The sequence below is a fragment of the Taudactylus pleione genome, unplaced genomic scaffold (assembly GCF_031769625.1).
Source record: "Taudactylus pleione unplaced genomic scaffold, aTauple2 ptg000264l, whole genome shotgun sequence".
Taxonomy (NCBI): Eukaryota; Metazoa; Chordata; class Amphibia; order Anura; family Myobatrachidae; genus Taudactylus; species Taudactylus pleione.
The window spans coordinates 627,744-654,130 of NW_028284666.1; the positions used below are offsets into that span (position 1 = coordinate 627,744).

General features: G+C 42.9%; 1 protein-coding gene across 11 annotated transcripts in view; it reads right to left on the reverse strand.

Moving 5' to 3' along the window:
• The window catches only part of AGRN (agrin), a 582,966-nt gene that overhangs the window by 551,068 nt on the left and 5,511 nt on the right, over positions 1-26,387 (reverse strand). For all 11 annotated transcript variants that reach the window (XM_088481095.1, XM_088481096.1, XM_088481100.1 and 8 more), the window contains exon 2: positions 14,464-14,725. In XM_088481095.1, the coding sequence (XP_088337221.1) occupies positions 14,464-14,725 (262 nt within the window). The remainder of the gene's footprint in view (positions 1-14,463; positions 14,726-26,387) is intronic.

The window sequence follows — 26,387 nt, forward strand, 5'->3', positions numbered from 1 at the left end:
CCTTCCCCCCTTCCAAATACACTGATCCTATGTTTGTTTTTGGGTAGTACCGTGATCAAAGTGAAAGCTGACATACTCACACACATGATAAAGATCAGAAAGATTAGTGTAACAAATGTGTATATCACATTCTGCAATGCTGAAGTGTGTGGGAAGAGAGAGAGGGACCTTATCAATTACATCTGTTTACCATTCCCTTACAGAAGCGAATAACAGTTAAATCATTAACTAGTGATACAAGTTCAGCCCAAGTCATTTCTTATGTCCACTGAATCACAGTTCTGCAATGTTAATGCCTGTGTCCATCTAACATGAAGGTGTGTGTACTGCAATTTATAGATATGGCTCTGTAATATATTGCCTTGAATTGTATTCACTCTGTAGCGAATCCACATCTGCAATGATTTAAGCCTAAAGTTGGACAAATCATCACCTTTCATTTCCTATTAATAAAATTAGACGCCTCAACTATTAGATATTATGGTAGTATCACTGTACTGTGCAACCTGCCCTACTGGTGTATCAGCAATGCAGGCATTTTATAATATGTACTGTGTCCATACAGCTTACAATCTAATCTACAAAAGGGAAATGGACAGGACATCACCAAGCAATCAGCGGCTTGTCTTATCTCTGTAAATGGCAAGATTATAGGCCACATGGATTATAAGAGGTGATCCTAATGATCTCATCATTAGGTGTTTTGTTTCTGCTGACTATTAAAATGTATTGTTACCTGTACACACTGGAGGCAGCCAATTCGGGAGTGAATCAAAATTGGAGAAAATGCAGTTTATCCATTCACAAGAACGAGCAAGATTAATGGTGTGTCAGACATTTACTAAAAAGTCAGTGAAGATCAGTTTTAAATTCCCACAGTGGATATAAATGAACCTCTACTCTCTATCTACATCCTTCTGCAAAAGGGGAGAGTGCTACTGATATATGGATGGAGCCGTATATTTCTTATGTTTTATCAGTTATTTATATAGCGCACACATATTATGCAGCGCTTTACAGAGAATATATAAACATTTACATCAGTCCCTGCTCCAGTGGAGCTTAAAATCTATATTCCCTATAACATGGACATACATTCTAGGGTTACATCTTTGTCAGGAGCCAATTAACCTACCAGCATGTTTTGGATTGCAGGAGGAAACTAAAGAACCTGGAGGAAACCCACGCAAGCAGGGAGAGAACATACTAACTGCACACCGATAGGGCACAGGCTGGAATCAAACCCATGTGACCTTAGTGCTGTGAGGTAGCATAGCTTACTACAACCGTGCTGGCCATACATCCAAATGTTCTACTGAATAGTTGTGGTTTATTTGCAAACTGTCCCTAGAGAGTACAGTCCTCTCTCTTTAGAACACCGTTATAAAACAAAGGGCCAAACTGGCGGTATAACAAGAGTAGTGTTATAAAGAGGGTGACTGTCGGGAATCGGTATGAAATAACGCCGGCCACATGGCCGACAGATGAGCAGAGCCCGGCAGCGGAAGGTAAGTATAAACAAACCTAACCCCCTAACCCTCCTTAGGGATGCCTAACCCTAACCTCCCCCCCAAGTGCCTAACAGTAATCCCTCCTGTAAGTGCCTAACCCTAACCCCCCCCCTTCCCCTCTGCCTGAACCTAAGTCCCCCAGGGGGGTGCCTAACCCGAAGTCCCCCCCGGGGGTGCCTAACCCTAACCCACCCTTCCCCTAGCTTAACCCTAACCCTCCCGGGGGGGTGCATAACCCTAAGTCCCCCCCGGGTGCCCTAAACTTAACCCTCCCCCCCGCGGCTGTCCACTCGCGGCGCCCGGCGTCGGGGAAATGTCAGGCGTCTACATCTAGACGCCCGGCATTTCACCATCGCCGGGATATGACATTCGCGAAGCCGGCTGTCGGTATTAAGGCAGCCGGTTTCCCAATTGTATACCGACTGTCAATTAATTTATATATTTTAATGTATTTGTTTGAGGACAATCTATCAGATGGCAAGTGGGCATGGCATTATAGAGAGGGGAAATATAGAGAGGTGGTCTCAGACTCTGCAGCTCTTTTATACCAAAGTTCCTGGTCTGACCCGGGGATTGGAACAGGGCGCCAACCCAGAATATTTGAGAGCCGGCGCAGTTCATACTGGAGCCGGGCCTGCAGTGACCCGGCTCTCGCGGCGTTGCGGTGGACGCTTGGAGATGAGATCATCTCCAAGTGCCACTGAAGCTGTCCAATCGGGCGGCAAGCAGCAAGATCCATCGTGACCCAGATCGCGCCACTTACACTGTAGGGTGCCAGGGAACGACCCGTGGCCAACCCTGCAAAGTACCTGAGTCATATCTCTGGGTCCCTGGACCCGGGTGGATGCATTTACACAGACAAAAAATGTTTAGGTCGGTGTAAAAGAGACACCAATCCCATTCAGCCTTTCCCATTTCATTACAGCACAACCAGATCAGATGATGCACCCTGCAAAGCAGTTACAGTTAGCAATTCTTTGAAAGCATACTTAAGGTTATAATGGTATAAATAGGGAGTAGTGGCAGCATATAACTATATAAAAATAATGCACCATTAATCTATATTTGAATTTCACCAACAGAGCACTGCAGGAGCTTTACTTTCATTTGTGCACAGAGTGATTGTCACTGAAACTACAGCAGAGCCTTAAGCACACCACAGGTAATGTAAGCCATACAGTGAGCGGTTTCTGTCATTTCCCACTTCTCCGATAAGATGCAGAACCCTGTAGGGTAAAGACTTTCTGCTTATATTTATATCTTCTTTGCTTACATTAAATATTCCTTATGTGCTTACTGCAATGTCAGTCAAAAGTAAAAATACACACAGGAAGAAAATGATATAAAAAAAACACATATGCAATTAATAAAAGTGGATTCTAGCTGTAAAATGTGACTCTGCACCTCTACTCTAATAAAGGTCACATAAATAAATGTTTATGTACAGAACGTATACAAAGGGTCTTATTTAATAACATGAAGCAAAGAACAATTATTTGCGGTCACCAATAGGACCCTATCAGATAGGAGATTTTGGAGACACAGTAACATGTTGCTAGGTTATACTTTTTTTTGTCCATTTTTGTTCAAGGGTCCAATATTGGCCACACTATTACTCCAGTGTAAAACAATTTCCCTATTGTTACATTCACATGACAGATCAAATATGTAATTTAGTTTAAACACAACAGACATTTCTGGTATAAGATTTAGGTCAGTGACATATAGGGCCGTATTCAATTATGTGCGATAAGCCATTTTCGGAAAAAAAAATTTAGCCGGTGACGTCATTTCGCCCGGCAATAACTTATCCCCGTATTCAATTCCAAAGACTTTTCGCCTGTGCGGAAAGTCAATGCATTGGAATAGGCGAAAAACATTCACCTGTGAAAACTGACGAAAAAAAAAGTGCAGATTTGGGGTGCAAACTTGCGGGAACCACCCTGCAATCTTGGGACAGCCCCCCAAAGGTAAACTGTGGCCAAAAAAGTAAAAAAAATACAGAAGACCCCAAAAAAGTACTTTAATTTTGGGGGCGAAAAAAAAACAAAGTTGGGGAACAAACTTAAAAACTAGCGCAATAGAAACCAGGGAATCCCCAAGTATGTCCCAGGTGTTTTGAAGATTGCAAGTGCTTGCGGCAGGTGGATTTTTTACGTTTTTAAAACTTCACATTAGCAACTTCAAAATATGCTAGCGCCCATTTATATGTACCCCAATTTTGCTTGGACTAGTTATTTTGATGAAAAAATATTGCTTAATGCCATTATTCACCACTTATGCAAAGACACTAATAGCAAGCTTTTGGAGAACAAGAATAGCTTTATTAGGGGTACTAGAACACCCCTATAGTGATCCCCTATGTTAGTGCAGCTTTTCGGGGGGGTATAGAGTGTTTTCCCCTTTTTTGACAGTACTTTTCGGCAGATCTGAATTTGCAGGGTGCAGTTTTCGCTGATTTCTAATTGAATACGGGGATAAGCGCGATACTTTTCCGCATGGAAAACCAGCGATGGCGGCGAAAAGTCCGGCATGCGAAAAGTACAGGACTTTTCACACCTAATTGAATACGAGCCATAGAGATTAATATATATTAATGCTCAAAAGTGACTTTAATTGCTGTTTAAGAGATGGAGAGATAGATAAGTCACCAGCTAGGACACTGACTATGCTTAGCCTCTTCCGCCTCTCATATACCAGTTATTACCCTCACGTATAAAACTATACTATTCTATAAAAGGAAAATAAGATGTTGTCTAATAATATAATTCCACTAAAGGCAGGAAAAGTTATGAGAATATAGTGTACATGATTCTGAGGGATTGAGGGCCACCAATAAACCGATTTCAAAATGACATAAGCAATCCTTTCTGGAAGAAACTGTACTAAGATCAGTCAAACATTTATATTATAGCTAGAGATAAATTACTATACAGACTACTGCTGCCTATTCATCCAAGATCTGACACCTGTGTATTGTGGATGATAAGTTGCAGATATTGTGTATACACAATACTGACACATAACAAAATGATATATAACCAGATCTGTTACCTTATGTCTGAGATCACACTAAATGTAGCTGTCTTTTAGCACAGGCAAAGAACCTTCTCTCTCGTTTTATCCCAATGGGTTTCCGCTGCATCCTACACTGTAGAAGCCATTGTTCTATATATTACATTCATGATATTGGATAAGAATGAAACAGCTGTGAGAAATTTGGCTATAAGACTGTACAACTGAGTATAACTATGCATGTACACTTAGCCAAAAGGAATGGATGCTTTGCATTTCTTTTCCCACAATTCCTCAATAGAGGATAAAATAGCTAATTTTTTCATTCTGTGTGGTGTCCATGTTGCAGCACTTAGCATGTGAAGACCATCTGTTGTGCAAAGTCATTTGCTTTCATTTACTGAAACATGGACCAATATTTGTGTCATTTAGTTTCCTTTCACAAAACAAAACCGGTTACTTTTATGGTAAATAAGAATGGTTGTTTTAAAAATACAAATATAAAACATTACTATAGTAAATGGGAAATGTAAAATATAAGACTGCAGTATCGATGTTTCTGGCAGGAAAGAATGTCACCCAGCTGATGCATTCACCAGAACTAGTTAGCTTTTGGCCAGCGCTGAAAGTTGATGTTATTTAGGGAACACACCAGAAACTGGAGTATGTAAAATGACTATTTGTATTGCCAATGGGATGTTTAGAAAGAATGATGTGACTCTGTGGGAGATGTCTCTGTACATAGTGCTATCTGTAGGTACATTTATCATTAACCCTCTTCGCAAATAGGACAATAAAAATTAAGAAAAAGTGAATTTATTATAACAGAACCGTAATAATGTGATAAGGACAGAACACTTCTTGTTGGTATGGGAACGTGTGTGACCCATCTAAGCACACCCAATGCTTGCAGCTATATACAGTATTGTATTGTATTGTATTTGGCACACTCCACTAAGACAGAGGGCCTGATTTAGAGATGTACATTATTGCAGGCACTCGCAGCAACTCATTACTCGCAATGTGATTGACAGGCAGGGACCGTTTGTGGGAGGTAATGGGGAGTGTCGGAAAAGAACGCAGGCTTGGCGCAAGCATTTTTGGGATGTGTCTCAGCCTGTGACCGCGATCCTTTTTGCAGAAAAAATGCCTCCAGAGACTCAGTTCCGGCGGCCATTCTGCACCACCACTCCAATAGTCATCTGATCTGCGACCGGTGCTGAGTCTTTGTACACAGTCGCCTGGTTTTGTGACATCGCCGGTTGTTGTCTCAATACAAATCCTGGCGGCTGCGACATTTGCATATATCCGCACAGCTGCTGCACACAAATTCGCAACCGAGGTGGCATTAGCATACATCTCTGGTTCACAGCCCTTGTATCTTTTAGTTCAATAGATCTGGACTTTGGAGCCAACCTGCTCCAAATAACACAAACAGACCCCTAGGTCCACTATGGACATTGTGGGCTATTTCAGTACAAATTCAAGATTTCATGGACAAAGCTGCTAGTGCATATTTTGACTACACTAGGAGCTGCACTATACTTAAAATATTTAAGTTTAGGCTAAGAGCACACAGATGTTATCCTGCCTCTGCTTGTCCCACTTTGGTTCCATAGATAGAAGAGGCACACTGGAAAAGTGACATGGAAAAAGGTGGCACTTTCCTCATTGATCCCCATGAGAAATAATGCCACTGGTGCACACAGGCATCTGCACATAGCTCAGCAGGGAGATGACGCAAAAGGAAAGTATATATCATTATTTCATGCTGGCCTTATTCCTGCATTGTGCGATAATGCCCATGTGTACAGGGGACACTTATTCTCATAGGGATCAATGTGCAGCAAGGGCACAATAAAACCACCTATGTGCCCCACTGTACCTTATGTCACTAATAGAAAGAATGCAGATGACGTCTTTAGCAACGAACAATTATCAGTAATGTCACAAAGCAAAAGTGAAATAATAGTTCCACTAAGCTTAAAATGCACATCTAGCTAACATGAAAAGATCTCTAGAAATGTCCACAAGCATAAAATGTTTCTGTACCACAAGTAATGTTCTGCAGTTTTTATGTAACCTTACTGTTTACCTTTCTGTAAGCTATTGTCCTCTGTTATCAGCTATTTCAGCAATGGTGTAGAATTGGGTTAGTGGCGCTAATGGACCGTACACACGGTCAGATCAGACAACGCACAGATATCGTTGTCTGATCGACCAGCATGTGCTGGATGATTGTTATCGAACATCCAGCACATGCTCCATTCCCCCAACTACTATAACGACCCTCGACCAATGATCGAGGGTCCCTATAGTAACCAGGCTAACCTGGTCGATATCGACCAATTTGGCCTGCATGCACGGGCGATGGTCGATATTGATATCGATCATCCGTGCCCGCAAATCGCTTGATCAATTGAGGGGGCAAAAAAAAGGTCGATTTAAACGATCAAACTATATCATTATCGTTTAAATCGACCAAGAAATCTGACCGTGTGTATGCACCATTAGTTTGGTGCTCATCAAACCCTTTTCCCCAAACATCACAAGTTACAATAAGCTCCTGAATATAGCTCCTATCTATCTAAGTATCTATATCTATCTATATCTATATATGTGTGTGTGTGTTTTTATCATATATGGAAGATAAAGCAACTTGCAATTTAGGTCTGGATGCCCTTTATTTCATAGATGGCTCATATAATTAATATCTGTTATTCATGAATGGTTTACATATGCCGCAGCTGTGTCAGAGGCATGGATTATGATAAATGAGTTATGACAGAGATATTTAGAGGATGTATAGCTCGGATAAGTCACAATTATATGGTGTTCCAAGAGATTAGGCATGGTCTACCCCCACATTTCCCATGAATTTATCACAGAAATCAAGCTGTGCCGACCATGCAAGCCGGTGGCTGCTGAAATACTTATTTTACTATTAACTTATTGGTCTGGAGTTGTATAAGAAATTGAATGTGACCATATGCAGTTATTGTTGTACAGGTTGAGACTCCCATATCCAAATATTCCGAAATACAGAATATTTCTAGCATGCCTGAGATAGTGAAATCTCTGATTTTTGATGGTTCAATGTACACAAACTTGGTTTAAGGCACAAAATTATTAAAAATAAAGTATAAAATGACTTATAGGCTGTATGTATAAGGTATATATGAAACATAAATGAGTTTCATGTATATAAACAAACTTTGTTTGAGCCACAAAATTATTGAAAGCATTGTATAAAATTACCTGCAGGCTGTGTGTATAAGGTGTATATAATACATAAATGCAGTCTGTGTTTAGATTTGGGCCCTATTCCTAAGACATTTCAAAATAGTATGCATAAATCCCAAACTACGGAATATTCCGATATCCAAAATAGCCCTGGTCCCAAGCATTTTGGATATTTATAGTGTGTAAATTGCACCATTGGCAACTCACAGTGGGGCATACTTTTTAATAATCAGGTCTACGACCCTATAATTGTAATTTTTTTATCGCCGCTATTTGCGGCAATAAGAAATGAAATACCGCCCGAATGTGTCACTATACACCAGCAGGGAAAGGGGCTCTGAAAGTAACCCGTCCCTGCGATGTGTTAGGAGTTTAGTGATCTCATCAGCGGCCCCTTCACTCCCCTATCGGGACGAAGGATGTGCGGTATACTGACCACACATGTGCGGCAGCCACTACTTGGGTAATTCCCGGAGGTGCCCTCTTCTAGTAATTTTTGTGAAATGTAGCCCAAAGGCTACTATAGGATAACACCATCTGGAGTTGGCATTACCTATTGGGGCCAAACTTTGGAATGCTTCACATTCCAGAGCTTGGTACATATGACAACTTCGCAGCTCCCATAGAAACCTATGGGGGCTGTGGCTGCTGCCAGAAATGGATCCCTCCATGGTACATTCAGGGCATACTTAGTAATTGCAGGTATCCCCTGAGAGTGGCTGTCTTCAGAGTATATCCCGCAAATATTATTTGATAAATAGGCCCCAGTGTGCGCAGCCATTTTTGGGCGGAAGAATAAGGCCTATCAGTTTGTACCTCATGACTCAATGATGTCACTAAGTCGTAGGAAACTGAGAAGTTGAATAAAGGACCAGCCTACAAAATGGCTATGGAACACATACACTGTATTGAGGTATAAAAAAACAAAAACAATAAAAAAATAAAAAATGCTTCAATGCAGCTGGTAATGCATTTCTTCTGCATTAAACTCCCATAATAGGACATCATGGTAGCTGTAATGATTTATACTGCTACATATCAACTTGTTTGTTTCTTATTCTTATTATGCTGCTTATGTACAAATTAACATGGCAACATACATTTTTGTATTTTCCATGTACATTAAAACAGGTACTTTTATTAAAATTTCAGTGGGGGTGCAAGATGAATGTTCAGAAGCCGACCCACACAGGGGTAGTTCTGGACATTACTGGCTACTGACTGAATCTGAATTAAATTTCTGCAGATCCATAAAAGGTCAGATTACACCTTTGGAGTAATTTGGCAAATTACCACATTGTAACCCAAAGTAGGTACTTTCTGTCTCCAGGTCTGCCAATGACCCTATATAGATTGTAAGCTTGTTGGGGCAGGCAATCTTTACCTTCTGTCCATGCCATAGTATGTTATTTATTTGTATCATGATCCCCTCTCAATCTACAGCGCTGTCAATCAACAAACTAAGGGCAGAATGCACTATATAGAAAAATGCAACCAAACCTCCGAAAATGCTGTTTTCGGAGGTTTGACTGTATTTCCCATATGCACCAAGCTCCGCAAATCAAAACTTCAAATCAAAACTCTGGAGCTTGGTACCAATAGGCAACGCCATCATTAGATGGCATTGCCTAATAGAAGTCTATGGGCTTATTTTCTGAGTTTTCCATGAGACGGATCCAACAAAATGCTCCGCAGTTCGCACATGCGCAGAGGGACTCCCAGGTCATAAACTCGGAAGTCCCCACACCGCAAAGAACAGCTTTTATCGGGAGAGCTGTCCCTTGCGTAAATCATCATGCATTCTGCGTTACTAAACGCCGGTATGCACGCGATCACTGGCGGGGTGCATCACACCCAAAATGTGATGCTTGATGCATACCGCCATAAATGTTTCCGTTCTTCTTGATCAAACGTGAAAGTTTTATTGTACTGAGGGGACACACATACCCCTTGTTGTGTGCCCATTTGTCTGAAAGCTACCAAGCAGACTGACCATATCTGCAGTTAGGGTTACACACTCCATTGTCACCCTTCTCCTCTAAGAAGGCTTACCCTGGCCTGAACCCAATTAATGTTTTCATTGATAATATCAGTCTCCCCAAAACAGATCTTGGTGCAGTTATAAACTTTAGGATGTATTTAGGATTTATCTGGTTTAGAACTATTTGGCACATCTGTTATGTATATTAACATCAGGATGCATTTATGGCTACAGACACAATGTTGGTACAAGCAGCCTCAAACTCTCATTATAACACTTTACAACTGTCTCTAAAAATACGTAACAAAGCCTCAGTGCAAATGTGAAATCAGGAGACAAACTTTTACACAGGGTACAGTAACCTGCACAACCAACGATATCGCTGATAGATTTCCCTTCAACTTTCTGTAGTGCAGGGCACACGATTTTGGTTGTACACACTGATAGAGATCTATGGCCCTCATTCAGAGCCGTTCGCTATTTGTGGTCGCTCGTTTAAAAACAAGGGGTGGCTATTCAAATGATCCGTACGCACATTGCAGTCTGTTCACACCTCTAAGTCTGAACGAGCGAGCAAAACATACGCTCGTTTATTTGTTAAAAACGCCCCCTGGCCGCTCGCATCCTACGTCATGTCCGCTATTTATTAGATTAATCGAGTACATCGACCAGCGTATGAACTGCTCGCTATTCTTGTGGTTGGTGTTTGCTACCACAAATTTGCGAGCAGTTCTGGCTATAAAATAACCCAGTGACGTGGTCAATGACGCTGCTGTTTTAAATATGCACACCCATAAAACGCCCGTTTTGACCTTTAAGCACGCCTGCGTTCGGATCTCCACTCCCCATTTTCAAGCACCTTCCCCTGTTACCACCCACATACGCCTCATTCTGTCACTCAAAATAGCAGGCACTCGCTATATTGCGTACCAACGATTTTCGGCCGCACTGACTGGTTCGCGCATGCGTACTAAAAACCGTACGCATGCGCAGATGTGCAAACATCGCTCGGAACGAGCGTACTGCCGCTAACGAGCGGCTCTGAATGAGGGCCTATGATAGATATTTCAGTGAAGTCATCTCTGAACATGCAAATCGTGTTGAAATCGTCCAAGTTGACCTGCATGTACGGACGACCATAGATATCGTTATCGTCCATGCGGGAACGCGCATCGTTGGTCGATGTCAGGTCGGTGACTGCAAAAAAGTGAATGATAACGATATCAACGATATCGTTAATATCGTACCGTGTGTACACACCATAATAAGGCCTGGTACCCACTAGCTCTGGCTTATTTTTTGTAAAAAAATAAAAACAGTAGCAAAACTGTGAGAGAAAAAGCATATTAACTGCAGCGTTCTCTACTAGGGCCATAATCTGAGTTGCGTACAATGCCGATATTCATGCAAATGGTCGACTTTGTTCAACTGCACATGTCTGAGTTGCAAAAAAGTCGCACAGCGCATATGTTGTGCGGTGTGTATGCACAGAGTCACAATAGGGATTGAGACACACACTCAGAAATGTATTGGAAACAAATAGGGCAGTGACTGGGAAGTGGCTATTCAGACGCTCGGTGATGCACCGTTTATGGGGGCGCTATGGGAGTGTCGCAGTAGCGTCAGATTACTGGTTGCAAACTCAGATGCATAAATTGCTTACATTGGAGGCCATTCTGTGTGCAGAGAACCTAGCATGGAGCAGATGCAAGTTTCAATTGTGCATCTGACTGTAGCGTATAAGGACGCCCAAATCGGGTGTCACGCACCTTGCACATTCAGACGCACACTTGTACACTAGGGGAAGGGCGACTATGGCAAAAATAAAGACGCTAAATCGGTCAAAGCAGCGTGCGGCTCTGAAACAGCGGCTTAGTGGCTGGAGAAATCCCTGTGGTCATCATAATGAATGGAACAGACTGTGTTTAGAAAAACCACAAGAGTAACACAATCACCAATTAAACAGAGTGGGTATGGTGACACTGGAAACAATGGGTTCTATTTTCAGACCCATTTCCATGCATGATACAGGCGCATAAAGGGGCATATGTATCAAAGCTTGATGTGAGATAAATTAGAGAGATATATATGACCAACCAATCAGCTTCTAACTTACATTTTGCAGGCTGTGTTTAAGAAATGATAGTTTGGAGCTGATTGGTTGGCGATATATATTTCACAATTTTATCTCACATCAAGCTTTGATACATATGCCCCAAAGACACTGGTAAATCACATTACCGAAATACCAGAGCGTTACTTGCCATTTGCATATATAGATGTAAGTAAGCACATATTCATCTTCTGCCATCTGAGCGATCATCAGTACATGAAATAAATGTTGTTGTTTTTTTGTTTGTTCTTGTTTATCTCAAGGAAGGCATACAGGTAAATGTATTATAATATAGTGACATTCGCTAACACTGTAGAATGCTGCGGAATGTATCTACACCCCCTTCTTTGCATACTGTAGTCATTGGCACAATAGAGGAAAAACCAACATAGTATACAAAGCAAAACAGAAAACCTATAAATGAAAGCATTTATCAGAACAAATAATGCACTTTAAAACAGATATTTTTCCAAATTGAAATACTGATAAAAACAAATGCCCGTTGAGATGTATTAAAAAGTAATTTCTATAAAGTTCATCTGCACTACTGCTGCTTCTCCTAAGCTGATTGTAATAACCCAGAGCAGACACCGTCTGTGCAGCCATATAGTATATATGAGCACCACTGCTAAGTGATTTGCAATGGACTACCAGATGTTGATGGCCATTGGAAGCTAATGAAGAGCTTTGCCTGCAGTCTCTCTGGCACTGTTGTTATTAAGATTTGTCCCAGGAGAGCAATCGGGGAGAAAGAATGAATTATAGAAACGAGACATCTCCTTGTGCAATTATCTTCCTAACTGAGGAGCTGAGAACAGAGGCCGCTCACAGCGGTCGCCATCCGATTATGTGAGTCAGGAGATCTGACTGTTTCTTTTTTCAGCTACTACAGCCAGGTTTTTACTACCGTCTCTCAACAGTAAAATGGGAATTTAGCAATGCCCTGCCTGGCGGAAGAAATGCTTCCAGTAATGACCCCTTGATGAAGTCAGAGTGACTCAAAGCAAGAAAGTTCTTGTCCACTCTACATAAGCAGATAAATCACAAATACATTTGAACGGTTAATAACACAGAAGAGATTATACAGTACTGTGTCACCACCTGCATCCTAAAAAGATCTAATAGCCGGGACTTCTTTACCAGAGATCATCAGTACTCTGGCTAACTTGTACTATTCTCACATAATAATTTACAAATACAACGTTTAAAGGTCTAAGGAGGTGTTACTGAGCCACAGAACCAATGTTCTCATATAGTTGGAGAGGTATCAAGCCTTGGAGAGAGATAATGTGAAGAAGTTACCCACAGCAACCAATCAACTGTCAGTTATCTATCACAGTGTTTGAAATGACAGTTAGAAGCTGATTGGTTGCTTTGGGCAACTACTCAACTTTGTCTCTATCCAACACTTGATAGATCCCACCCACAATATTTAAATAAATGCTTATAGATGTAAACTAGCCTGGACAGGAGCATTACTAGATCATCAGAAAATCCCCGGCGCTGCCCTACAGCCAAACTGCCCACATCTGTAGTTGCCCGTCATTTAGAGAATAAAATAACCCTTTCACACAAAGAAAAAATATGTGCCTGTTTATTATAACCATACTGCAGTTGCATTTATATACAAGATCATAAATACTAAAATCACTTAACATTTTATGCCTATTTTCAAATTTAATCTGGAGAGTTAGGCCCGTGCTCCTGGTGTCAGGGCAAGCAGCACCCCTGTGCCTGGGTACAGAGAAAGTGCAAATTAATTTGTAGCCATCCACCACACAATGGGGACAGCAATAGCAGGGGCAGATTTATGGGCCAGTGTGCCAATAGGCACAACATTAATGGCCGCCCATTCCCACCAATATTATTATTTTCATTATTAGGTTGTAAGCCCTAATGGTCAGCCTACACATGTCCTACCCATCCACAGTCCACTCAAGATAGTGTCCTGTATGTATGGTACAATGGACATATTTCGGTGTTACTGGGAAATTTTAGACTGTCTGTAATAAAATAAGCATCCAAGTGCTGAACCCAGAAAGTAGCGCCTCTAGGCATGTGCCTCAAATGCTCAATAGGAAATTCACCACTGAGCAATAGTATGATTGAATCAATGGTTATGATAATGTAGCCAAGCAATTCAATTCTATTTATATTGCTGGAGCACGAAGCACTTTGTAGATTCCATACTATAACATATACTGAGGTGCAATATATCACAGCGCACATAGAAACAGAAGACTACAACCTCGACATAAGTATTTCTAAAGAATGTCTGAGTGTAGGTCTCTAAGGAAGATAAGCAGATAAGATTCACAATATTATATACCCAAAATAACATACACTATATGAGTTTATTACAGACACCATGAAAAGACAATATTCTGTAAATTATAGTAACCAAACAGATAACAGGTCTTAAGAGAACAATTTAGTCACCCTAATGCAAGCTACCATCTGATTGGTTCCTACATGCCACAGGAAATGTTTTTAACTTGCTCTGTGTTTTTGAATTGTCTCTGTAGCATTTGATGTACTGTCTACATTTTCTAGTTTACTTGATTTAGTTTTCTAATGCTAGCAGAAATGTGGGTTCTTACCTTCTACACATGACTCCACCTCTTCCAGGTTTCTTAGTGTTATCCTCATAAGGCTGGAGTTTAACATCAGTTCATTGCGATGGGAGGGCCACATGTAGCGGGGCGCGGGGTTAACAAAGAATATCCGTGTGTCACCTGTAGACACCTGGTTGTCACAGATGGTGGGATCTCCAAAGCCTCCAACCATTACCTTGTTCCCTCCATCCAGCAGGATCTCATTTGTCACAACTTCACGTCCTTTCAAATAACGCCAAACCCTAATCTAGAGAGAAAAAAAAAGAACGTTTTTAGGACCAGTATATACTGATATTAAATTAATTTAAAATGCAAATCAACTAATAAAATTCCCACCCAATATGGCATACTGTCCCATTGTATGGCACTAAATACAGTTCTAGAAACCTAATGGGATCAGTAACGCACTTTGTAAAGTACCATGTAACTATGCCACTATGTAACTTTTTGGGATTTGTTTCAAGTTTCTTCTCTCTCACACATTTGTACCCTCATTATCTCAATAGGGTACGTAAGTTCGGGACCTTATGTAAATTTCAATGAGTGCTGGAGAATGAAGGAATTCATAGCACAGGCAAAAGAATTGACAGCTCCTGACTTGATGTGAGTGCGACCATCCAACCAGGAGCTGGCTGCCATTTCTATTATGCGTGTCAAAAAAGCTTTTCTTATACAGGTTGAGTCTCACATATCCAAAATGCTTGGGACCAGGGGTATTTTGGATATCGGAAAATTCCGTATTTTGGAATATTTGCGTACCACAATGAAATATGTTGGGAATAGGACCCAAATATACACACAGAATGCATTTATGTGTTATATACACCTTATACACACAGCCTGAAGGTAATTTTATACAATATGTTAAAAAATGTTGTTGCTCAAACAAAGTTTGTGTACAGAAATTAAATTCAGTTATGTTTCATATACACCTTATACACACAGCCTGATGGTAATTTTATACATTATTTTTAATAATTTTGTGCCTTAGACAAAATTTGTGTACATTGAACCATTAAAAATCAAAGGTTTCATTATCCAAGTCATTCCAAAATAATTCCGTATTTCAGAATATTCCGCATTTCGGAATATTTGTATATGGGAGACTCACCTGTACTGTAAGAAAGTCTACAAGCCTTGGTGTCCCCAGTTTTTGACAATTATTGCAAATAGGTGCTTTCATGCTGTGACCATAGAGGAGTTGCCAAAAACAAAAACTTCCATAAAGTGGGCTTTGATCAATTACGGATTGCTATTGCGATCACAGCTCCGTAATCGCACGCAGGTCTGCTGCGAAAATATGCCAATGAATGCAATCGCAAAGCCATTACACTGGCAGCATAGAGATGCCCACTTCCCCTATCCCACATCCGTAATCAGGGGTTAAAGTGGGCCGGAACAGGGCGAAACTGCGTTCAGTCACTTCTATTTGGAGACTGAACCAGTTCTGGCTCCTCCGGCCCACTTCAGCCCCGCGCTGCAGGGAAGTTTCTTTTGCCGGGCGGCCGCTGAGATTTTGCTACCAGCTGGCGCCTGGCCATAGTTTTGAGGAGCAGCCTTTCGGATGGCCGTGGATGCAGATCTTAGGGTAAGAATAAGCTGTTTTTTTGTGTGTGCGTGCGCAGCACTACTGCAGGGGGCATTACTTTCTAAAGGGGGCATTACTTTCTAAAGGGGGCATTATTGCAGGGGACATTTCTATTGGGGGCATTACTACAGGGGTCATTGCTTCTACAGGGGGCATTACCATTGGGGGCATTACTATTGTGGGCACTACTACAGGAAGCATTACTACAGAGACATTACCACTGGGGGCACTACTAAAGGAGGCACTGCATAAGGGGCACCACTCCTGAGGGCTCTGCATAAGGGGCACCACTACTGTGGGCTCTACATAAGGGGCATTACCACCATGGGCACTACTACCTGGGCACTGCATAAAGGGCTCTGCCACTGTGGGCACTACTACTGGGGCACTGCATAAGGGGCTCTACCACTGTGGGCACTGCATAAGGGGCACTACTACTGGGGGCACTGCATAAGGGGCACCACTACTGGGGGCACTGCATAAGGGGCACTACTGTTGTGGTGTGTAAGGGGCACTACTGCTGTGGGCATTGTATAAGGAGCACTACTACTGTGGGCAGTATGTGTATTAGGGGCACTACTACTATGGGCATTGTGTATAAGGGGCACAAATGTGGGCATTGTGTATAAGGGGCACTGCTGTGTGTCATAACATGAATAAGGGACAGTACTATGTGGTGTAATGTGAACCAGGGGCACTATGGCCCTCATTCAGAGCCACTTGCTATTTGCGGTCGTTCGTTCTAAAACAAGGGGTGGCTATTCAAATGAACCATTCGCTGTTTGCGGTCTGTTCACGCCTCTATGTCTGAACGAGCGAACAAAACATGTGGACGTTTATTTGAAAAATACGCCCCCTGGCCGCTCGCATCCTACGTCATGTCCGCTATTTATTAGACTAATCGAGTACATCGACCAGGGTATGAACTGCTCGCTATTCTTGGGGCTGGTGTTTGCTACCACAATTTTGCGAGCAGTTCTGGCTATAAAATAACCCAGTGATGTGGTCAATGACGCTGCTGTTTTAAATATGCACACCCATAAAACGCCCGTTTTGACCTTTAAGCACGCCTGCGATCGGATCTCCACTCCCCGTTTTCAAGCACCTTCCCCTGTTACCACCCACATACGCCTCATTCTGTCACTCAAAATAGCAGGCATTCGCTATTTTGCGAGCACACGATTTTCGTCCGCACTGAGTGGTTCGCGCATGCGTATTACGATCCGTACGCATGCGCAGTTGGGCATACATCGCTCGGAGCGAACGAGCAGCCACTTGCGTCCGGCTCTGAATCAGGGCCTATGTGCAGTATAATGTGGATAAGATTGTGCTACAGTGTGGCGTAATTTGAATTGGGAATCCTATTGTGTGACCACACCCCATTTTTCGGCACACGCCTACAACGTGCGCTGTCCCTTTACTTAAAAAGCGCAGATGGGGGAGGTGAGATCCACCACTTCTCTAGGACCACTTTAATCACTGTCCGTAATACCTTGCAATCCAGCAAAAACATTGGTACCATCAAGAAACATCGGAGATTCACACACAATTACAGCAGGTCAGACCTGACTCAGAAATTGCTAACCTTTGTGCATGCAGTGAGTACACAAGGAGCGTATGCCATAGCAGTGGCTAATTTATGCACACCCATGTAACGGCGTTCAAACTGTCAGGCACGCCTGCATTTCTCCGACCACTCCCCCGTCACCATCCCCAAACGCTCATTGCCTGTCATTGGCTCTCCGTGGTCTCCATGATCGCAGTGTGATCGCAATGATACCTACGCGCACTGTGATGCATGCGCAGTACGCAACAATCGGCCGTCCTCTATAATCTCTCCTTATCGCTGGTGCTGGTATTATGTTTTGCTTTTGCCGCACAGCATCTGCCTCTCCCTCTGCAAATCCCTACGCTGGCTACTTATGCCCTCACACTCCAGTTCAAACTCCTCACCCTTACTTCTAAAGCCCCTAGGGGCAAATGTACCAAGCGGTGAAATCTCCTTCACATATATATTTAATCTAAAAAATGGGTTATTACTGTCTGTATATATATATATATATATATATATATATATTTGGCATTCTGTGGGGAAACCACCCATGTTTTCTCCTAATAATGCTGCTGCCATGGTGGCAAGGCATGCTGGCATCTTACCAAGTGACGAATAGCTGTACATTTTGCTGCTTGTCAAGTAACATGTAACGCCATCTTGGTGCAGATTCCGGAAGCTCTTGTCTTTGCGCATGCACCGTCCAATACAAATATCATCTTGCGTGTTTTCCTAAGTCATATGCAAACTCACTTATCCCCCTTTTAGAATGTAAGCTCTTGGGCTGGGTCCTCTTCCCTTTCCTTCTTTCCCTTGCACTGTCTTTACCACCAATTCTCCTGATCGTTTGCCTTCTTCAGCGTCACTGACACTGTCTGGTCACCCATACGATGGGTACAGGATCACTAGGAGCTGACGTGCCTCCCCCTGCACCTCACCCCTGCATGCAGACTCTAGCTACAGTGAATTGCCATTTGAGTTGCAGTACAAAGTGTCACTATTTTCCATGTTTCCAGAGCATGCTGGAAAGATTAACATCTAGAAAGCCACAGAATGTCTACCTCTACCAATAAAAAAGTAAATGTTTCTTTCTAAGAAATAGCTAAATAAAATGACATGGTTACATGATCACCCAAGGTCTAGCGCAGTGGTTCCCAAACTTTATTGAACCGCGGCGCCCTAGAGTATCAGCATGGCTTTCATGGCACCCCTAAGCCAAAAGTTTGTTATTGAGAAATTCAGAAATGTAGTGAAGTAGTAAAGTGATGTAAATTGTGCTCTCCTGCCATCCTTAGGCTCATTTAAGTGGAGGTGGACAGGTTTGTGCTTCTGTTTGTAGAAGGACGCGCACCACGGGGAAAGATGGGAGGGATCCTCTCATGGGAGATATCCTGAAAATAAGCCCATAGGCTTCTATTGGGTAATGCCATCTGAAGATGGCGTTACCCATCGAGACAAGCCGGTGCTTAGTACATCTGAGAAATGTGGTAAAACACCCAAAAAATGCATTTTCGGGGGTTTTACCGCATTTATCACTTTAGTACATCCCGCCCAAAGTGTCAAACATCTATTTTTTCATACTATTATTGCCCTGTACCACTGGGGATTGGGTACAGAAGGAGCCCTAGTGCTATTGGCAATAGGACTGATTATACCTAGAACCAAGGGGGACTTGCACTTATTTCTGAGGCACCGAACTCCCCGTGGAAGCCAGCTCTGGTGCTAACAGGCCTGGGACTGGTTGGAACCATGGCTGGGAACCCTCACGCTGTGCAGTGCTCCCCTCTATGGTTACAGCAGCACAGACTAGCAAAGCCTATTATAGGATACCCTAAAATCAGGAGGGTTCTCACATCGATTTTTCCCCTGATTTTGGGGTAACTGGCACTAGGATGAAAGCACTCATGCTGTTTAAGATTTGGGGGGGATTAGACGGACAGTGTCCACCCACAAAAATGCATGAAAATCCTTTAGTTGGATACAAAATTATTAACTTTCCCATATTGCACGATTTATCATTTGAACAACATCTGCTGTCAACTATGCTGGAAAAACAAACCAGATGGAGGAGACCGTTTTTTTGTCGTTCTTTTAGTATACTGACTGTTAGCATTATGCACTGAATGATAATCACTCTAACCAGTAGTTTGGCTGGCTAGTCTGCATGACCATCGTGCCGTGTAAGGTCAGCCTTAGTTTAGAATGGAACAGCCAGACAGGATCCCCTGCTTGCCCCCCTGCAGCCAGGCAGGTCTATGTAGTGTGTGCCTGCAGACTGCTTGGCTTGGGGTGGGGGCGATCTCCCCTATCTTTCCCCTCTGATACTCCCCTGTGTAACAGATGCAGGTTATCCTATATCAGCTAGGAGCTTGCATGTCAGAAATTCACTGTGAATTTATACTCTTAAAAACTAGCTTATATATATGATCTATGAACATTCCCGTAAAGGTGCATAATGAACAATGAGTTAATCAGTTCTGGCAACTTCCCAGCATAGATTCCCTAGGAAGACTGAAAGGATATAAAATAGCCATAAATTAACAGACTGTGGAGAGAAGTTACCGCTGACATTTTCCCTGGTTTGTGAAAGCACTCAGGTGTGTGGTAAGGAGGGGGCAGGTATAGTGAAAGAGGACACTGGATACAGATATGTGAGTCACACCACCAGGCGGATTACCTCCCTCATATGTTTCCATAGCTCCAGCATTCTGGGGTACAAAGGCAGAGAATGCCAGCTGGAACAGCGCATAGTCCTAACTGCCTTTAGGCTACACTTATCCGCAAAATAAAGACCCTACTTATATACAATGGATGGTAGCGAGACAGAGATACAATATATCCCACTTATTATCATGTCATGAAACAGTGAATGTGGTGCATCGTACAGTTTCTAGGCCAAGGACACTAGATAGAGAAGCACTGCTCTCTAGGGCTCCGTCATGCATTTCTTATTTATAATGTCATCCTGGGAGGTTTTTTTTTCTTACTCGGTGATGGTACTGAGCAGGATAGAAGTGGTGTCAGAAAGTGAACATAATAAAAGCAAGCAAAGAAGATTGACTAAATACCTCTTTTACTGTTTACACTGAACTTGAAGGGCATTAAAATAAAAAGTGTCTATGAAAAAACATATTTCAAATGACAGACAAATACCCCTGATCCATCGCCCTTCTGTCCCGAAGTTGTATAAATAGCACCTGCTGTGCACACACAATTGAGGAAGCCACTTTGTGAGCTGAACCAATATCTATGAGAAGCAGCATACAGTAACGATTCACAGGCTTACAGGCCTCCTGACCACTGGCCCCGACATGGATTAAAGGAGAAAGCACAGCCCCTTGGCCACTTACTTTGTTGCCTCACCTGTTCCAGGTGCTACTGCTTTTGGCAACCTCTAACCCACTTGATTGTCACGCATGTCTGTCACTTTCACACAAACTGATAGAATTCATGCTTAAAGTATACAACATGATGACGCCATGTAGCCAGAACTGAGACACCATGCTCTTAATTTTAGACCAGCTCTGCATTGTTCATTGTGGGCCTGATTCAGATAGGTACGTAAACTGGATGGTTTACGTACATATCAGATGTTTGTGGGTCTGCGCATGCACAAGACCCTTTCTGCTCATGTGTAGAACAAGTCCTGCGTTTTAGCATGCGCTGCTCTCGTTTGGGGAAGGTTCGCCGCCGTTTCCATAGAGGGCCGAGGCCAGGGTCGGCATCGTAGGACACAGATTTTTTGGCCAAGCAAGCGGCCAGGAGCTGGTTAGTAAGCATCAGCTTATGCAGACTGGCCAAAGCAGCATCCATCGCGACCGATGGTGGTGATGATTATGCGAAGCAGCGTTTACAGATGCTGCACTCAGATCGCAGATGCATGCAGGAGGTGCCTGTTTCCTACAGACACCTCATGCTGCATTTGCATTTTAGTTGGACGGTCTTCCACAGCCGCTTCCGAGCACATCTGAATCAGGCCAAGTTCTTAATTAGTCGATAAGTTAAATTTTCATAAATATTGCTCCATTTCACTAAACGGACACTTTAGCAAAATGAGGTTCATTAAGCCCTACTTCTCTACCCTAAAGCCCTACTGCCCTACCCTAAAGCCATTATACCCTACTTCCCTACCCTAAAGCCATTAAGCCCTACTGCCCTACCCTAAAGCCATTATACCCTACTTGCCTACCCTAAAGCCATTAAACCCTACTTGCTTACTTTTGGTACCTGCACGTGGTAACATGAGAATCATTATGGTTCCATTGCTACAATGACAAGGATATAAGAATTAGCTTCATCAAGTCCCTGGCTACTTTACTAGGGAAGTGGCCAGGATCTGAGCGGGGTGAAAATTCTGGGAGAGTAAGCAAATATAGGTGTAACACAAGCATTACCTAGACACAATTCTATATTTTTTAAGACAAAGTGCATGAGCTGCACATCTGAAGGATTGACAAAGAATATCCTCCAAAAGGCTATAATTTCCGAGTCTGAAAGAGGTGGGGCCTACTTGAAAATTTGACTTTAGAAAATGTGAGTTTGATTGGCAGATGAAAGTGTGGGTTGGGTGGTGTGTGGGTTGGTTGGCTTGGAGGTTGTGGATTTTATGAGCCATGGGCAGGGTTGACATCCCAAATTTTCTTTCTTAAATGCTAAGAGTCATGATGAAGGTTCACAAGCCCATCTCACACAACAAAAAACTTGGGGTAATGTATGAGCTTAATTTTTCAGACTCTGGGCCTGATTCAGACCCGCTCGCGAGCACTCGCAAGCGGGTCGATGTTGCCCCAGTGTGCATGCGCACGACGGAGCCGGCTCCGTCGTGCATATGCGCGAGACCCAGATAGCGACGGGCAAGCCGTCGCTCCAGGTCTCGTACCAAAGGGGGCGTGCTGTCGATGGTGAGTGAAAGAACGCCCCCTTTGGTGGGCGTGCCAGGGGCATGGCTGCCCAGACGGAGGCATTCCCATGGGAACGCAACCGTCTGGGGCCGGCCCCACTGACATCACAAGTGATGTCAGTGGGAGTGCCTTTGGCTCTGATAGAGCCGAAAGCACTGCAGGGCTTGCGGCAACGAGACCCTACCACAAGGGTCTCGTCGCCACCCCGATGGTCGCGATGGTCACCATCTTCCTGGGCGCTCGCTATAGCTGTGGGTGGTCACCCACAGCTATACGAGCGGCCAGGAGGCCACTCTAAAAATTAAGAAGGACGGCCCTGATTCAGAGCGAGCGCTCTGTCAGAATTTGCTGGTTCTTGAACTGATTAATTAAAAAAAATTTAAGTGTTGAATAGCTTTGATAATGATCAAACTGGATTGGCCATGTATGACTAGGCTCAAACATGGAGCTAATATTGATACAATTTAACTGGTTCTGGACAATAACAAAGCTTGAATGGCGGTCAGTAAAGGTCGCCACTCATATACAAATAAACGTTGATTACATATGGCTGTCTTCTTATGTATATTTCTCATTCACATTCCATCAAGGACCCCATTTTGTTACCAGTGATAAAACCCAAACAAAAAAAGACTGTCATGACTGACAGAAAGCTGACATACTGATCAAAATTCATGCTTCTTGTCTGTAGCAAAATATTCCTTTCCAATCAAATCCTTTTATACCTTGAGTGAGATGTATTAAGCCTTGGAGAAAGAAAACGTGGAGAGAGATAAAGTACCAACCAATCAGCTCCTAACTGCCATGTCACAGGCTGTGTTTGAAAAATGACAGTTAGGAGCTGCTTGGTTGGCACTTAATCTTTCTCCACTTTATCGCTCTTCAAGGCTTAGTACATCCTTATGAGCTAAAATCGCCAACAAAACCTTATCTACTGCTTTTATATGTACCGCCTGTCGTCCACATATGGCAGGCAGCCATCTTGTAGGATACAGCAATATTCATGCTGCTGATCCAGTTATTGTGATCTGAACAACACAATAGGCTGAATGATCTTTAATACTGGTACAGACCTCAAAATGGCTGCCTCCATTAAGGATAATCAGCAGGTGGTACAGTTAAAAAAACAACTTGAAAAAATGTTTTAAACTCTTTCCTGTTGGATACAGTGGCAGAAGCATGCTGATTCCTTCTTACATACATATGCATGCGTTCATCTGAGGAATTAACCATGCACATTTGCTGATTTGTAAGTTAACAAATTAATTATCAGTAATGCCTGCAATATCCCTCCTGACTATTCCACATGATAATGTTCTGTCTCACTCCAGCACTTCCGTCTGCTTGGGAGAGTAATATAAAGCCATGCAGTAGAATGAAGACTATACAGTGGGTCAGATTCAGAGATGTCCGCTAATGCCACCGCAGCTGCGAATTTGTACGCCGCGAAAATGTGCAAATGTCGCTGCCGCAGGGATTTGTGTTGAGACGCCCACCAGCGACTGTGCACAAAGACGCAGCATCGGCCGGAGATCAGTTGATAATCGGGATTTTGAGTAAGCCTATGGTCTTGCAAAATGGCCGCAGGAACTAAGACACTGGGGCCATTTTGACTGTGTACGGGATCGCAGGCTGAGACATGCCCAGAAAATGGTTGCAACACATCTGAGTTTTAGTTGCTACCCCCCCTTGCTGCCCATAAATGGTTCCTGCCTGTCAATCACTTTGAGAAAAAATCTCACTGAGAGCAGCAACTGTAATGGAACTTGACGGATGCGCAGTGCGTCTCAGACGCATACGCAGATCACCGATAATCGCTCAACTGCATAAACATCGGCGTTGTGTCCTTCTCTGAATCAGGCCCAATGTCATCTGAGGAACATTGCAGCAGAAAAGCTTTTCCACCCTGTGCGACTTATATGATACATGTTTGACTGGACAGCTCTGAATCATGACTTTCCTGCGTGTGCTCTAATGGGCATAAGCTTTACGTCGAGCGTGGTAAAGGTTTATTCAATGGCACAGATAAAAGGGCCATAAACCTGCTATGAAAATATCATGTCTTATATCAAATGTTACACTATTCACAATTTTTCTGTGTTTCCGTTTTGCTTGTGTACAATAATGTGCAGTGAAGTATTTTCTTTGTACATCATATACTAACAATGCTACCACTGATTGGGATGGCTGCGGAAAGGCTATGTCTAAGCTTCAAGCTATTTGGTGAGACAAATGTATACACTGAAGCCTAACCCAGCATTCAGTATGGAAAACATGTACTGTTAGGGTTCCCTGAGGATGGGATACAGTCAATATCCTGGCGCATGGGATGCAGCGTTTAGAATGCTGACGCCGGAATCCCAACACCTGTCAGAATCCCGGCGCTGGCATCTCGAAGGTAAGTAGCGGGGTTAGGGTTAGGCACTAAGAGGAGGGTTAGGGACTAAGGGGGGATGGTTAGGATTAGGGTGCGGGGAGGGGGATGGTTAGGTTAAGGCACTTGGGGGGAGGTTGGGTTTAGGCACTGGGGAGGGATGATTAGGGTTAGGGAGAGAGTTAGGATACCTGCCGACAGGTGTCGGTATCCTAACCCTGTCGGTGGTGGCGGCATCAGGATTTTGATCGCCGGGATCCCGAGCACATTATCCCATACCCAACCCCTTGACTGGATTTGGTAAATGCCGCACTAAAATAAGTTAAAGAACAAAACTAATTAGACGAAAAAAAGACACTATAAAGAAATGCAAAACTTGCATACACAAAATTGCCATCTATCTTTTTAACCCCAAGAAACCTTACTCCAGCAAAAGCTGCTGTTTTTGCCATAATTAGGGCTTTTTGAAAATTATCAAGAACTACCACCCTGTCCTGCAAAACATGGGTTAGATAACGATTGCAGAGTTCACAAGGACAGCGGTGATACAAGCACTGATGCCAGTATCCAGACAATATCTCCATCTCAGGTTAACAATAGTGAGGATGTAAGAAAAAATACTTTATTGACAATTTTTTTAGGAAAACGTGTATGCATGACTCCAACTGCTGGCAATGCAGTAAGTCACTACGTATTGCTAGCAGCTAGTATTGCCAGGGAGCTGCCCTGTCAACTTTTATGTTGATAAATTTTGGGACATTTTGGGATTATAGGCCCTAAAATACCTGCATAGTGTTCATTCTAGCACCCTGCACCTGTCACAACCCGTGCAGTTACTCTTTCCTGCCTGAGGTGTCACTCTCTGCTCTGGTGCTTCTAGCACACTCAGCTGATGCAACAAACTGGTGAGATACTGACCATAGTGTGCTAGAAGCTCCAGAGCACAGAGCGACACCCCAGGCAGTAAAGAGGAACTGCACAGGTTGTGACAGGTTAGGGGGCTAGAATGAACACTATCTGTATATAAAATAGAAGTAGCAATGTGCTAGGAATAAATATTTGGCGTAAATGTTAATATTAGCAGGATTTCTTAGCAGTAAAGTAATTCTTAATTATGTCAGACAAATCTAGAATGTAGTCTACCACTATTGTGGCCCATAAGAAAAAGACCAATTTACCCTACCCTTGCTCCTGAAATAATTAAGCCACAAGAGGCAATTATTGATTCGCCCTATCTGGATCTGTTAGCAGTTATGCCACAGATTCAGTTGTTCTCATTATCAGACTGCTAGGGGAAGCAAGCAGTTTGACCAACCAATGGCAGTACTAATACAGGGATGGGTATGTCTTATCGACACGCACAAGGGGGCAGCAGTAAGTCTGACCTGCTTTACAGACATGGTAGTTATGAGATGTAAAGCATTGTAACCATGTCGGCTTTGGAACTTCAAACACCTTGTGCTCATGGACGTAACTACCATAGGTTCAAGGGGT